Source organism: Myripristis murdjan, chromosome 11, assembly GCF_902150065.1.
Source record: "Myripristis murdjan chromosome 11, fMyrMur1.1, whole genome shotgun sequence".
Taxonomy (NCBI): Eukaryota; Metazoa; Chordata; class Actinopteri; order Holocentriformes; family Holocentridae; genus Myripristis; species Myripristis murdjan.
In genome coordinates, this window is record NC_043990.1 from 27,966,192 (window position 1) to 27,983,269 (window position 17,078).

General features: G+C 40.4%; 1 protein-coding gene across 6 annotated transcripts in view; it reads right to left on the reverse strand.

Moving 5' to 3' along the window:
* Positions 1-9,987: 9,987 nt before the first annotated feature.
* thrb (thyroid hormone receptor beta) overlaps positions 9,988-17,078 on the reverse strand; it is a 102,450-nt gene continuing 95,359 nt past the window's right edge. For 4 of the 6 annotated variants that reach the window (XM_030063369.1, XM_030063367.1, XM_030063368.1 and 1 more), the window contains 4 exons: positions 16,729-16,815; positions 16,226-16,372; positions 13,916-14,174; positions 9,988-10,713 (listed from right to left, as the gene is read on the reverse strand). In XM_030063369.1, the coding sequence (XP_029919229.1) occupies positions 10,472-10,713; positions 13,916-14,174; positions 16,226-16,372; positions 16,729-16,815 (735 nt within the window). In that variant the 3' untranslated portion in view covers positions 9,988-10,471. The remainder of the gene's footprint in view (positions 10,714-13,915; positions 14,175-16,225; positions 16,373-16,728; positions 16,816-17,078) is intronic. The other 2 variants (XM_030063370.1, XM_030063372.1) reach the window with 1 other exon arrangement.

Here is a 17,078-nt window from a genome sequence, read left to right on the forward strand (position 1 = left end):
ACAGTTAGCAGAGAGCTGGAACTTGTGTCAGAGAAAGACCTAGTGACAGCTTCAGTTTCAAATCAAACAAAATCTGCAAAATCTTTTTTTTTTTTTTTTTTTTTTTTGATTTGTTGTTTTTGTCTTCATCCGATTCAAATCAGTTCCACTCACATTGGCATGGGTGCTGTTTGACAACTCTGTGGCTGCTGCTTGATTAGCCCACCTGCTGCATCTCGTTTGATGACAACTGATTGAGGTGTCAGTCTCCACAGCCCCTCCTTCCCTCTGCTGCCAAAGTGAAGCTGGTTGTCGAACCACACTTCATTGACCGGCCCCTGTGGTGTTCTGGGGTTCATGGCAGAGCAGTCCCTCAGTATTTTAAGGTCCTCCTCTGTAATGGCGGGATGGTGCTGAGTCTTGTCATGAGCGGCTCTCCTGAGAGACTTGATGAGTCCACTAAAGAGAAGTTGTGAACTCATTATCTTGCATGAGACACCATGCCCGACTAAGAGGTGGATCTTTAATGAAACGGTTAATCCTGGCTCTCAAACCGACGTAGCTGCTGATTGAGTAGTGTTGGCCCTGGCTGTTCCTCACAGCTCCATAAAACTCCCGTAGGATCTTGTTTATCTCCACTTTACTTACAGTTGAAAAATCCACTGTTTGCTCGGTGTTTGTCAGATAGTTTTGAAGACATTTCACGGCCCAAGACGTTGACCGTACTGGCCTCGTTTCTCGACCTCTTCAGCTGATCCAGCTCTTCACTCGTCACTCTCTAGTATCTCTCTTTTTTTTGTTCTGTTTTGACTTCCTCATTCAGCCATTCATCCAAAGTTAGGCCGCCAAATAAATCAAAATTTACAACAAAACTGTCCATTATGCAGGTTAACACAGGTGACAGCGGCTTTGGATGCGTGTTTCAGCCAAACGTTTCTTGTTGCCATGGAAACCACACAGACTCGGGCAATAAGATATAGGCAGAGTAATATTTTCAGTGATGAGGTATTTTGAGCATGGCTAGCCGTGCTGTCATGTTCATTTGAGCACATTCTAAATGTCTGATTGACAAATCAGATCGCTCGTTCGGATCTACGTGTTGTATAATGAGAATTTTTGACCATTCTTCCAGAATGTATTTAAATGTGCTATATAAATAAATGTGGTATGGTATGGTAAGTGCATTTGTGAGGTCACACACTGATGTTGGTCGAGAAGGCCTGGCTCTCAGTCTCCGCTCAAATTCATCCCAAAGGTGTTCTATCGGGTTCAGGTCAGGACTCTGTGCAGGCCAGTCAAGTTCATCCACACCAGACTCTGTCATCCATGTCTTTATGGACCTTGCTTTGTGCACTGGTGCACAGTCATGTTGGAAGAGGAAGGGGCCCGCTCCAAACTGTTCCCACAAGGTTGGGAGCATGGAATTGTCCAAAATGTTTTGGTATCCTGAAGCATTCAAAGTTCCTTTCACTGGAACTAAGGGGCCGAGCCCAACGTCTGAAAAACAACCCCAAACTATAACCCCCCCTCCACCAAACTTTACACTTGGCACAATGCAGTCAGACAAGTACCGTTCTCTTGGCAACTGCCAAACCCAGACTCGTCCATCAGATTGCCAGATGGAAAAGCGTGATTCATCACTCCAGAGAACGCGTCTCCACTGCTCTAGAGGCCAGTGGCGGCGTGCTTTACACCATTGCATCCGACGCTTTGCATTGCACTTGGTGATGTGTGGCTTGGCTGCAGCTGCTCGGCCATGGAAACCCATTCCATGAAGCTCTCTGTGCACTGTTCTTGAGCTAATCTGAAGATCACATGAAGTTTGGAGGTCCATAGCTATTGACTGTGCAGAAAGTCGGCGACCTCTGTGCACTATGCACCTCAGCATCCGCTGACTCCACTCTGTGATTTTACATGGCCTACCACTTCATGGCTGAGTTGCTGTCGTTCCTAATCGCTTCCACTTTGATATAGCACCACTAACAGTTTATTGTGGAATATTTAGTAGCGAGGAAATTTCACGACTGGACTTATTGCACAGGTGGCATCCTATCACGCTGGAATTCACTGAGCTCCTGAGAGCGACCCATTCTTTCACAAATGTTTGTAGAAGTAGTCTGCATGCCTAGGTGCTTGATTTTATACACCTGTGGCCATGGAAGTGAGTAGAACACCTGAATTCAGTGATTTGGATAGCTGAGTGAATACTTTTGGCAATATAGTGCATTTTCAGTGATGAGGTATTTTTCATTTGAGCATGACTACTGGTGCTGTCATGCTCATTTGAGAATATTCTAAACGTCTGACAGAGCAATCAGATTGCTCTGTTGGATCTACATGTTGTATAATAAAACTTCACCAACACAGCAGCTATTGTGTGGACTCAGGAACATGGACGCTCTCCGCCTCTGCACCTCCTGTGGAGGAGATGAGGAGATGAGTCCTGTGAAAACATGCATTTCACCAGAGGATGCATCGTGAAGGTCATGTTATAGTCATGGTTACACATTTACAAGAGGAATATTCTGCTGTCTGACTTCCAGTCAAAGCAGCCAGGAGCTGGTAGTGGATGTTGTGCCTTAAGTCCTGCAGGGCCTCTTGGTCCAGCCGCCCCTTCTCTCCTCTGTCATGCCGCCACTGCGGCTCGGTCCACTGGCAGTGGGAGTCTCTATGGCTGTCTTGAATTAGGTGTCCTCCTCTCTGATGGACCATCAGGTCTACTGCTCCCACTCTGTCCGGGACCAGGCAGCCAACTCTGTCCTGCAGAAACTTACAGAGCTGTACCTCCAGACATCCTGCAGGAGGAGCTGACACACTTTGGCTCACAGCTCATGGCCACAGTGAGGGAAACATCTCTGATGCTTGAGCCACCAAATGTAAGAGAAACGCCTGACCTCCTCAACACTGAAGAGGACCTACACACTGAATCATAGTGTATAAAAAACAGTTCTTATTTTCCAAAGCAAAACTGGCTTATCTCCCTCTTCAGGTGAAACAAAATGAATCCTCCCAGCCAGCTGTGATGGAGGAAGCTGTGGACTCTGTGTGCTGTGTGAAGAGTCTGTGTGCTGCTGCAGTGTGGCCGACAATAAAGAAGTGGACAAAATCTCTCATTTCCATCCTTGGAATAAATGAATGATTCATTCCATGGTGTTTAGTCAGTTAGTTACAATATGCAAAAACACATGCAAAAGAGCATGATGACGGAAGGACGAATTCTCAAAATATATTAGTCACTGGTTTCCTCGGTATTTTAATGAAAACACTTACATTTGACTTTTCACTTACCATCTGAAGTAGCTATCAAGGAATACAGCAGTGCTCTGGATATTTTAGTGTCAGACTCCATCTAATTGGTGCAGATTCACATATATAGAGCTTTTACTGAGGATAATATTATTCAATTAGCCCAATAACAAGTTATCTAGATACAAAGAAGAAAAGGCTATATGAAAGAGCTATCTGTATGAAACAATTTGTGTATAAAGCCAAGTGTGTAGTGTGTCTTTGGAATGCAGACTTACACTGATGCAGGCATGGATGGTAAGAGACGTGATGTGCTTTGCTAAATGTGAGGAGAACGAGCAAAACTTTACCAGTCCTTTTAAACTGCACTGACTCCAAAAGAGAGCCAACCGAAAACTAAATCTTGTTTGACATGATTTTTAATACTGTTTGAGAGTATCTCTCATCTTACATTTGCTATATCCCCTTTGTTTTGTATTTATTCAAACATTTCATTAAAAAGATCAAATGCAGATTCACTCTAGTATTAGTTTTCTATTTTATTCTTTTTTATTGGCAAAGTAATTTCCCTCTTCTCCTGAGCAGATGTCTAGATAAAACCAGATAAGACCTAAACATGTTTCTCTATCGGACACCGTGACAGAGGGCACGCAAGAGTGTGGTGAAATGCTTACTACACCAACTACAGTGCTGGTGTATGTTTATTATTCAGTGGAAAGACTGCTGGCAGAAGGTGGTGTGTGTGTTTTGTCTTGGTTTCACTTTCAGCGCTCTCTTTAGTCAGCTGGTTTCCAAAGTGGGGGGACGGTTTTCTTCCATAGCCCTGCCACTGTGTCACCTGGAGGCTGGATGAGGGACAAGAGCGCCACTGTGTGGTGACACAGTGTGGTGACACAGTGGCGATTTTGTACTAGGCTTACACAGCAAATGCCAGGCTTTGCTGATGACTTCCACTTTGGTTCTCTATTTCAAACTACTTTCCCTACTTTTCAGGATAAAGTGGTCAAAAATGACATACACCATGATGACAGATTGTTACACATCATTCCTGCTCTGATATTTGAAAATCAGAGCAGAGAAGGTGAATGACAGTGTCGTCAACCAACAGTGATCAAACTGTGCAAGACAAGATGAAACTTTTTTGGTTCCTGTAAGGAAATAAGGTTATTGCAGCAGCAATAGCTACAGCATTGATCACTGAACAAAAAAAAAAAAAAAAGAAAAAAATACATGTGAAATGTGTCAACCCCCATGAATGTTGCAGAACAATGCCGGACCCCTTGCATTGTCCCTCCTGATTTCACCAAAACCAGTGGTGCTGCAGTTGTGGCCTGTTAAAGCTTAAAAAACAGACTTTTAAATTTGAGCTTCTCCCATCAGCTGGACATAAAGTTTGCTCCCAGTGGGTGTTGGACTCAGCTGAGGTTGGTCCTTGTCTCCAGTTCTGTTTGTGATTTTCATGAACAGGATCTCAAGGTGCAGTCGAGGTGTGGAGGGGGTCCAGTATGGTGACCTGAAGACTGCATCTCCGCTCTTTTGTAGATGATGTGGTTTTGTTGGCCTCATGAAGCTGGGACTTCTTTGGGGTGATTTGCAGCTGAGTGTGAATTGATCAGGATGAGGAGCAGCACCTCCAAGTCTGAAGTCTCTGCCGGACTCCCTCCGACTTGGGAATGACTTCCTGCATCAAGTGGAGACACGTCCTTATCCCATCTGTATTTGATCTGGTGATCTACACAGTACATATGACAACGTATAACCTTAAATGTGATTAGTACGCATTAGTTGCAGTTGTTGAATGCTCATTGTTTATATAAACTATTTAAAAAATGGTTTAAATGTGAATGTTCAATCAACATCTACAAATAGTCGGTGAACAAACTTTGATTTTTGAACCTCTTGTGAATGTTGTTTCAGCGGTGACCAAAGGTATTTTTTCCAGCGTCTTCTCAACTGAAAAATGCTCACTCACCAAAGCAAAATAAATAAATAAATAAATAAATAAATAAATAAAACAAAACACAAAACACTGCACAACAAGAAAGCCCAGTTTTCTCAAAACCATCTTTATTCTCGAGAGCCAATTCACATTAAGTGCAAACATCATCAATCATGAGCATCAAAATAATTTTCTCTGTAAGTGCAACTTGTTTTCCAGGGTCAAGCCAAAGCACTGTCCAAGCCTGTAACATGTATTTCTAGGCAATGTCTCTTGTACAAAGCCAAGTGCAAGACAGCAAGTTTGGAACAAAACTCAGTCATCTTTTTTTTTCTGCCACAGATTCACTCTTATTCATCTACACACACTTTCTCACTCCCTTTCTCTCCCATGACGGTTTTCCAGTACGTGTTGAACAAATGAACAAGAAGACACTCAAACACATGAGGAGAGAAATCTGTGATGGTGGATTGTTTTTCTGATGCTGGTAATGCTTTGACGAAGAAGTTGCTGATTTGTTACTGATCTGTGCTAACTCAAGTGTTGCTTATGATTTTATCATTTCTTAACTCACTGTTCTTCTCTGTGCAGAAGTGGAAACGGATTTCATATGAGAGCAGGATATTGTATTTTTTTATGCTATGCACAACAATAAAATGCTCATGTTACGCTAACATCCATAAAAAAAAAACCTGCAGTCTGAAAATATACATCCTTTCTCCTTTGTACTGTAAAATAACCTGTCTGTTATCGTTTGTAACTGAGTAACCTTAAGAGTAACGACTCTTGGGAGAGATAATACCGCACTGTCGCCTCTAGAGAAACAGCTAACATTTTATGCACCAGCTTTCAACACTGGCTATGTTTATATGCTTGAGGAGTTCTGCTCTTAATCTGCTAATTCAAGTAACCCAATTTTGGGTCAGTGCATGTTAAGGTCAGAACTAAGTTACAGGTAAGTTCATACTCCCATTATGAGAAACCTGACCCAACAGGTTACTGAGGGGCATCTTGCTACTTTCACTTTTGGGTTTGGGCAAACTCACAGCATTAGGGGTACATGTTGATGTCAACAAAACAGCACTTGCTGTTACTGCCGGGATCATCGTGTTAATCTGTATTAGAAGTCACGTAACAGTTAAACAAAGAGGGACGGGCAGCACTCTTTCATCTGTATTATGTTAAGTGCTTTATTTTTGGCAAGTGCAGAGTATCAAAGGTATGCAGGTTAACCTGATTAAGAACTTAAAGTTGCACTAAGCCATTTCTGACCACTAGAGGGTGTTGAGAGCACAAACTCTGTGCAACACACAGAAACAGTCATGCCTTTTTGACTTTTTTATGTTATCAATAAACGAAAACAGGGATACATTTCACCCTCTCAAGGATTCTGTTGTTGGATTATTTGGATTATTTTGTCGTTGGCCTCAAGTTTGAAAAGGCCGTGAAGCTGCAGACTTTCAGCTGCAAGGTGAGCTGCTTTGAATGAACCTCTGTGGCCACAGTGCTGACTGCAGTGACAGAGGCACTCACGTGACTAAGATTTGAATCCATTCTGCAGAATGCGCAGTTTCACAGACGTTATGAATGCATTTCAAACGACATGGGGGTGAAGAGGAGGGCAGAGGAGGAGCTTATTCAGGCCGCTACAGAAATTTAGAAAGCTCAAACCAGGAAATAACAACAGGCTGTAAACTGCCTGGAAAGAAGACTCACAGTGATGACTCTCACACTGCAAGGGGTCATATTATTGTAAGAAAATAAACGTGATATTGCTTGATTTAGCATTAAAGCTGCACTAAGTGATCTCTGACCATTAAAAGGTGTTGAGAGCTCTAACTCCCGTTGTAAACACAAAAAGCCTCTCCTGTTTCCAGGTACATGGTATTGCTTGTAAAAACCTGAAAGAAAATGGGGGGAAATGCATTTTGGGGAAAGAAATAAGGGACACATTTCAGTTTCTCAAGGCTCCTGTTGGATTACTTTGTCACTGACCTCCACTTTAAAAAGGTGGTGAAGCTGCTGACTTCCAGCTACAAGGTGAGCTGCTTCGAATTAACTTTTTCTGTCACTTGCATGATTGATCTGAAATTTAGCAGCATTGAACTGCTATAACATAAAAACATTCTTTTACATGTATAGGGATACTATTTGTTTGATACACTGCTGTCCATTCAAACGTTGCTTGTTTTCACAGCTATTGTTTTTGTTGCTTTTGCTTTTAGTTACTTGGTCATTTATTATGTTTTCTTTTGGACAATATATTATTTAATTTATAAGAAAAATTTTGATTTTTCACCTTAGGGAGTGCAAAATCAATGAATGGTTGTGGTTAAGTGAGGAGAGGTTGGACAGAAGACCCATAGTGTTGACTCGAACGGGGTCATTTTAATGCAACAAAATGCATGTAATATTGTTTAATGCAGTTTTAATGGGAGTATGACCTAAAACTGTGCATATAAACATAGCCAGGGTCACTTTTCCAAAGGGCTCAGACTCAGCATGGCCTGGCCCACATGTGGAGTGGGCGATCTGGCTCCTTTGCCTATTCTCTCTCTCTGATTGTCTGTGCATTTATTTCGAGTCTGTACAGTTTATGAGGTGTATGTGTGAGAGGTCCTGGTCATTCAAACACTGCAGCAAGTCTATTGCTTTGATGAAAAGGCATCACTTCACAGAATAAAACACAAGCTGCTTTTGAGGAGTAGTGTGAGGCTTGAAGAGGCGAGATATACAAAGCAAATGTCTGTCACGTTGCACAATACCATACTGAGGCTTTGAGAAAAAAAACACACATACCAGCCAAAAAATGATGAGACAGGAAAGAGCGCTGCGTTTTTCACAATCTCACCGGCATTCTCGATGTACCTCGTTAACGATGCATTATTTAGCTGAATTCATTTGGGCCAGCCAATGTTTTCTTGGCCTAAAATTCCCACCAACTGGTTATAGTGATGGGTCTGGCCCTTACAGTTTGTCAACCAGGCACGTGCATATATAGATGTATCTGTGCTTGTGTGTTGCTCTATGTGCGTGCCGTCCTAAGAAGGTGGTGGGGTGTTACATCATCATTTTCGTTTCTGCATGTAAAGAACAATAAAGGTCAGTTAGCCATTTCCTCACCTCTAACCACTATAGCACCATGGCGTCACCAATGTAACAAACTGTCTCCCATGTTTGGGGAGTAGTAAAAAAAAAAAAGTCTTAAATTGTTTGTTATGTGGGACTAGTGAGACAATGGCCGAGATGAAACACTGAAACCCATACTGGTTGTTTATTAGGAGCAGCTTGTGGAGACTCAAACACGAGCCTTGGTGACGTCTCTGTGAACGGCACGCACTAACGAGGATAACCAGTCCTGTTGAGATACCACTGTCACCCAGCAAGGAGTCATAGGAGGGCGTTCAGTCATTCACTTGGTTTTGGCACAGCATGTGGCATTTTTTTTTTTTTTTTTTTTTACGAAGAAAACAAGTACTCTATGATTGTCTTTTCCTGACATCAGTGTCGTTATGTGCTTTAGTAAGTCCTGACCAGGCTCATTTTCAACACTACCACTGCGTTCCGTTTTAAGGTCAGAAGTCTGAAATTCCGAGCTGGAACGTGCAACTATGTTGTGTTCAAGCGTTCATGCTGTCCCGGTTAGAAAAAACCTGGGAGGAAACATCTGGTTTGACCAACTTAAATAATGTTTCCCGTGCCACAGCGAATGTTATGTCAATGATATTTAGCAATGTCAGTTAGCCAGTTAGCACAAAATGTTAGCAACTGTAATTGTTCTATATTTTAAATTTATATGATTAGCCATTTACCACACAGGTGAAATTTCAGATCATGCAACGCTGAAAATCAAACTTAAGTGTATTTTTAGGATCGTGAACAAAGTAATGTGTAGTGTTTACAGTGTATGCCACCATATTGACATGACGTCACATCAGATACCGCAAGTCAGAAACCTCTGGGCTGAAAAATCCTAAGCTTTGCCTGTTAAGAATTTCATCCTGATGGGATGTTTTCTCACATTTTCCCTGGTAGAAAATTGGAAATTCTGACCTTCCGACATCTCTGGAACGCAGTGTATTATGACTTGAAGTACCATCCCAGTGATTTTGAATGTCTGGCCAATTTACTACAATTAACCCACATTACATTGCAACAAACCATTCTGCAACATATAATCAAAATGTAAATTTTTGGTTGAAACAGGCACCTTGTAATGTTCTGCTTCTGCAGAATGACAAAATCACCAACATTCATAAACCACAGAACTGATAATTCGCTGTGTACAGCAAACCTTTCCCCAGGAACTATTTTCCCTGGCAGAGAGACCATTTCACTGCTTTTAGGAAAACTAATGTGGACGACTTTATAACAGTGATGGAATACTGGTGTGACGAAGGTTTGAAGTCTCTCAGAGTTCATTTTCATATCGTAGTTCAATGAATGGAAACCAAAGGCTGGATAAAAGGGAGGGAAATTACATTACAGTTTTAAAATACAACTGCTTCTTTTGGTAATAGATTAGCAGAAATGTCAGGTTTATCCATTTTGTAGATATTAGGCTTAACATGCAAAATCACTGGTGTGGTCCTTTAACTTTGTGATGATCAACTATCTGGAGACTCCCACAGGCTTGTAAGTTTGGGCCCATGTCAGTCAGTGTGGATGGTTTGGGTCAGGTCACAGTATGGCAGAACTGAACAGGTCCAACACTCACCAGATGGACAACTACATGAGAACAACTGTATTAACCACTATGTGTCCGATAAAGCTAAAAGCTGAGGGGTCGGGGGATAAAGGCAGGAAAACTAAGGGATCGCAAACATGTTTTGTTTTGTATTAAACTGTCAAATCAGCAGCCATGTAGAGCTTTCAATATAAAAGACGGAAGAAACATTTGCATGATTTCCTATGACTGAACAAGTGTCGACAAAATCACGAATACGCCAACTGTACAATTATCAACACAAAAAAAAATCCTATAGTAAAATCAGAGGTGAGAGGTTACATCCACAACAATGACAACAACAACAAAAAAATAAAAATAAAGAACAAAATGCTATTCACATGTACCCGCATTGTAAGGAATGGTTCCATCCAAAACTAGACCAAAAAGCTACTCCTAAGCTATGGAATGAAGTGACACTCAGTAGTGCTTAGAGAAAGTTCATTGTGACCGGCGTTCCGCTGACTCCACCCCTGCGATCACCGGGGTGTCCAGGCGCTGACATTGTGCACACACGCATAAACACACGCACACACATACACGCACACACGTACGCAATCACTCACGCACCAATCCATTGGTCAGTCCTCAAAGACCTCCAGGAAGAGAGGAGGGAATAGCTCAGTGGGACACTCCACCTTCATGTGAAGGAATCGGCTCGCGTGGCAAGCGCCGATCATCCTCAGGTCTGTCACCTTCATCAGCAGTTTGGGCCAGAAGTGCGCCACCTTGTGCTTGCGGTGGTTGATGTAATGTTCAAAGGCCAGCAGGAACTCCTCTTGGCAGCGCTCGATTCGCTCTACACTGCTCAGGCCTGGGCGATCTGATCACAAAAACAGACAGACAGAGAAGAAGGGATCAGATTGCGTCCTTCAGGGGTGCATGGACTAGGGATCGACTGATATTGATCCTTCAGGGCCGATAACCATGCTGAATATAAGTTATCACAGATGCTGATAACCGTTATTTAGAGTTAATGTTCATATGTAGTAAATTTGAAAACTACAGTGTCAAAATTTACAGTATTAAAACACCAATGCAAAACCTTGATTTAAATGAAGAAATGTTGAATTACCAGAAAAAAAAAAAAAAAATCTAAAAAAGGGCATTTTTTTTAATTACCAGAAAACTACATTTATAATAATTAAAATCAGATATTTAAATGCCAAATCAGTGAATTTATGTCTGATATTTACTGAAAATGCTTGTGACAGGCAAATCAAGTAAAACTCAAACACAAATTGTGGATTTTTCTGTCCTTCAGGCAGCAACGTAAGGGGAACACACAACTTGGCATTTTTGTCTTTCTGTAAAACTAAATTGAATGCAAATCCAGTGAAAAGGAAAATGAAAATTACACCATATCATCAGAAACATATATATCTTTATATAATTAGGATGGGTTTACTGGGGAAAAAAAAAAATAAAATCAGCACTGAAAATCATCCAAGCCTGACCATTGGTCGATCTCTAGCATGGGCCTCCAAACAGACACTCACTGGGCTGCAGAGCCACATTTCATTTGGTTTCTCTGCAGGGATTCATGTGAGGGGATTTGTGGTGATTATTTAGTACTGACCTGTACAATTCTACACTGGATGTGTGAAGATTACAGTGATGACAATGAAACCTGTGATATTCTTAAGAACTGCACACACTTATTTTTTAACTGAACTGGCCTTTGGGGTGTTGCAGGAGTTCTCGTGGGGTTCAGGTGAGGGGGTGTCGTTTTGTTACAAACTGTGGGCCTATGAAGCCCTTTGAGACTGTAACTGGGATTAAAAGCTCGAAATAAGCTGGAACTTGTACTTGTCTAACTGGGCATGTCTACTGACTTGAGATGTAGGAGTTTTTTTCAAAAATTTACCACTTTAATCTCATAGAATAAGTTTTTTTTCTCTGTATTTTTTAAAAATCCTTACAATAGCACTACTACATAATCATACATTTTACAGATATTGTGACTGCAATTAAATTTTTGCATTTTAATTTTCAAACTTACTGAAATAGCTATTAAAATGATGATGGTGTGTGATTTCGGCTGGGCTCTGTACCCAAAAAACATTTTTCTTACATATGGAAAATACACTTTTATTTTATTTTAATTCACAACATTCTATCACACATTTTACCTTTACCAAAAAAAAAAAAAAAAAAAAGACATCTCCAGTGATTTGGATATTGCACTTGGTCACATTGTGTTTCGATAACAGTTCAATTAATGGTTTAGCCCTAACCTCCATTATGATGGATGAATATGATCAGTTTGATTACAAATACTGAAATACATACTATTTTGCATACTACTGAAACAGTATGCATAAACGCATGTTGTATTATAATTAGAATTAACATCATGATCAAATTTTATAAAAATATTGGCAACTGCAGTTTTCAACCCCAGAATACGGGTAAACTACCCCTAAAACAGATATTGATCAAAACCCTGTGGCTGCTACAGCTACAGGGGTTCAGAGGAGAAGACAGATGGGCAGGTTAGCCTCATGTACAACAACAGCCACAGCAGAACAATATTGATCTGCACTGTGATGCTGAGGAGAAATGGTTCTGGAGCCAAAACCAAGCTAGCAGGACAAAGCCTCTCAGAATGATTACAGCGATTAGTGACTGAATTGTACTTCAATATCGATTTCATGGGGAGAAAAAGCCAATTCAAGCAATCTGTGCATGGGAGAGCAGATCAATGCTCCATGAGACGAGCGCTGCTTTTTAGACAGCAGGGCGAGTGATACACAGAATTATTGATTCCCTCAGCTGCGGTACAATAGAAGGATTGGGACTTCTTTTCTTTTCTTTTTTTTTCTATTTTCCTTTACTGGTCTCAATAAATCCTTATAATTCCACATTAAACTCTTAGCTCACTGGTCTTTAAACAGGCTACTGGTGGAAGTGATTAACAGTAATAACTTACAGTGGTGACTCACACACGGAAACATGGCAGAGGTGCCTTAACACTAATCCTACTGTGTATCCTTGGCTGTATTTGTCTTATGGTATTAACACCCGGAAAGAAGATTCCGCTGTGCATGAGTAGGCATCCGCAATCTATTTCGGGATGAGAAACATTCCCCTGTGTTAAATTATAAATATCAAAAAATATTTATTATTGCATCCTGTAAATTGGTACTCTTTTGTAAGCAAATATCCGATGAAACTGCCATTACAGAATTGAACTCCTCAAATATTATGGTGAGAGGTCATTTTTAAATCCTAGCTGACTTTTAGTTACTCTTGTTTGCTTTCAAATTGTAAAAAAATCATCTTTGAAACCCACTGCCATTGACATTTATAATGATCCATTATCTGTATATGTATCAGCATGAAACTTGTTGGACCTATATTTAGTTCACTGAGCTGATGCGAAAGAAAAGACTCTTGGCATCACTTATTATAAAACACTCCATTTCATGTGTACTGATAGATATGAGATGATGTGAGCAAATATTTTTTGTAAAGAAAAAAAATAGGAATAAAACTGATGAATGGATGAATGAATGAATGAATGAATGAATGAGTAAATAATTAAATAAATAAATAAATAAATAAATAAAACCTTCTAGGATTAAAGACGCAACATTTATGTACTGTGGAACAACACTAGGAATTAAGGAATTAAAATAAAAAAAAAAAAAAAAAAAAAAAAGAGAAACAAGGAGCAGACATTTTCAGGCATGCTTGAACGGGTTGTGAATAAAAAATCTTCGTCGACTCAATAAGGTTATGGTTTTCTAGACATCCGGTGTAGAACTGGTCAAATATATAATAAATATTTCATCAATCAAATCGCATCATATCCGTTCACATCAGTGGTAGACAACGATATACCGGGTGGATGTAAATGCCATTTTCAATTAAAGTCCGATATCAGCTCCGCGTATGGGCACGTCCATATATTGATCTAATCCCACTAGTCCCTTTAGAAGTAATGTGTCAGGCTAAAAGCGTCTGACCTCGAAAGCCGCTCAGTGGCACATACGGTGCAACTGCGAACACCAGGTGCTTACCAGATGAGAGGAGGATGACAGCCTGTAAGAGAGCCACCTCAGAGTCATCCAAGTTGAAGGACGACAGCGACATGCCAAGGTCAAAGATGGCATCTGACACCACGCCCAGTCCTCCATTTTTAAGCTGGCCGCGGGTGACTGCCATTTCGCCGTTGAGCGTGAGGGTCTCGCTCTCCGGATCGTAGCGAACGGCAGCTCGCAATGACATGATCTCCATGCAGCAGCCTTTCAACAGGATGATCTGGTCTTCACAAGGCAGCTGATGACAGCAAAGAGATAAACAGATCTGCCATTTAGTTCACAGGATTATATAGCTAATTAATAGATAATCTGACAGAGCCAGAAGCTCGCCTCTCAAGAGGAAGGCGAGAGTTTCTGGGCGCAGCTGAATCAAATATATGTCTCCCCATTTAAATACCTTCCTTTGCACTTTGAGTGCATCAGAAATGAAGCATTTTGAAAAGGAATGCCAACATGGTGTTGGAGAACTTTTGTGTCTGAACAGGATATTTTGTTCCATTTTTTGGGCTTGACATCAGCTAATGAGGGACACTGATGTATGGAGGACACTATTATAGTCCATAGCCCTCTGCCATCCACCATACACAAGTTAGATTTGTCAATTCACGAGGAAACTTAGCTCCCTTTACTGGTTGAAATGATACAACAGATTGCAACGGGAGATTACGGCAGTGTTTGGTTCTCTAGACTTGTTGATACAGATACCATGCTACTGAAGAAGATTAGTGGGGATGATTGTTGATTGTATCTACCTAATATAATTGGAGAAGTTAGCAAACCATGATCACATTGTCCATGAAGCCGAAGTGATATTACTCTGTACTCTACACCCTGGATTTCACCTTAACACAAACAACACACAGATACTGTCTTTGATGGGGTTGCTGGAAACTTTTTTAGCAGGAGAAAAATGAGCCAACTAATGCACAGTTCCACAGGGTGTTTCTTAAATTTCTGTTCATAAGAGGCACACAGTGCACTCCCCATCAATGACGATTAGTGCTTTTCAGTGTCAGTGGCCCCACTGCAGAGATTTTGCATTCTCTCCTTTATTGAGAGTTATCTATGGATGGCATGTATCACCTGTATCTGTTAAAGAGGTAATTTAGTCAACACTGTCAGCGGTTCAAAGCAGAATGCTGGAGATTCAGATGAAAATACTGCTCACATTAAGAAATCAATGATGAAAAAAATCACCACTCAATGTCAAACATTTTTCATTTCAACCCTCAAATCTAGCATAATTTAATCTAGAATCTAGATGTACTGTAGTAAACTTTTTAGTTGCATCACACCTCTCCCAGCAATTACAGCCACTGTGGAGGTCAAGTGAATTGGCAGCAGACAAAAAATAGTTAGATGATGATAGTAGATGATCAGATCCTAGATCTGGGCAATATATCATCTGGAGTTTTGGATATGTTGTATTTTATGGCATAAGTGTTGTCTATTCCTGCTTTTAAAAGCTGCATTATAATAAAGTCATGTAATTTTCTGAACTTACCTGACTGTTCAAGCTGTTCTATTATTTGCTTTTAGCCACTGGCATTTATCAAAATGCCTATTAATCAAAAATCTCATTTAGCAAAAATCTCATTGTGTAAGTATTTATCAAAATTCTTATTTATCAAAAACCCCACTATGATGAAAGCACCAATATTCATCCCTACAATATTGTCACAATATTGATATCCAGGTATTTAGTCAAACATATTGTGATTTTTTTGTCCATATTGCCCAGCCCTGCCAGATACTATGGTTAGCCATCTAAAAAGCTGGCAATATTTGAATACAAAATCAAACAGGTTTACTGAATGCTGTTGAGATGACCAAGCTGCATGTTTCTCCATGTTCACCTCATACTGGAAGAAAAAGAATCGCTTTATTTATGGATTTTAAATCAACAGGACTCAAACTGCAGCACATATTGCTTACTATTTGGGAGTATGGGTGATTTTCAGTTTTCAGTTATTTTGGACTACCAGCTTTGGTGGATTTGACACGTCTGCAAGTGACACCAAGTGGGAGATTCTGGAGTGAAGAAAAATTCCCCACATAATAAATCTTATGACAGCGACATGGCTGACATGACCAGATTTTTCCCTTTTTGGCAGCTTGTATTTATAGTACATCCAATATAATGTGAGGGCAGCATTAGTCATGCAAACAGCTGCTCACAATCATGGTGGAGACCTCCAACATGGCTGCCGGAGAGTGTGATGCAACCTGAGAGCTTTTTATTTTCTATATACATTTTTACATTTTTGGAAAACATACAGCGACACTCACCTCACAAAACATAGGCAGTTTTTTGGCAAAGTCCACCACACGGGTGATGGCGGGGGTGATAATTTTTGTAAACTGACTGAAGGCTTCTATGTCCACTTTGTTTCCTTCAGGTGCATTTACGATGGACGCTTGACCAATATCTTCAGGCTGAAAAGACAAGGAGGGATGGACTCAGTGTCTCTCACTATGAAAGAAATTAAACAGGGGAGACCACCTAAACATTGTGCAAAATATTTTTCACTCTCCTCTACGTATGAAAAAAGTCCATATTTAAGACTAGAAGTGTAAAGTTTCCACGGTAAATAGGGGGGAAAGGGAGGAATTTAAACGTGTGATAAAGCGTTTTAGTTTGGATTAAGTTAACAAGATTTGATTAAAACCTTATCCTTAATCTCTTACACTGATACTGATAATAAAGCAACACAAATACTCAACACTTGGAAAAAAAAACAGCGAGCAATGACAAAGACAGAATATAAATTTCAATAAACATATTTTCTTACCTTAGTTTCCTTCACCCCCACTGCACTCTGGTCAGAAGTATAGAATAAATTACATGTTATTTCATTAAGAAGCATTGCTTCCTCGACCTGTTGGATAATCAACAGGAATCGTGAAGTTTCAATGAAGAACCCGTGTCAAGCCAACTAAAAAAAAAAACAAGTTAGAACTGAGGACAGATGAAAGAGTGTGCAGACAGAGAGAGAGAGAGAGAGAGAGAGAACAGGTAAGCACATACATTCAAGGTGGGTTTCTATGGAGAAATTCAGGCTCAGAATCATAAAGTCAAACAGATCCTCAGAAACACTCATATTGAAGCTGAATGGTTACAGCTCACCAATGAGGTTATGTA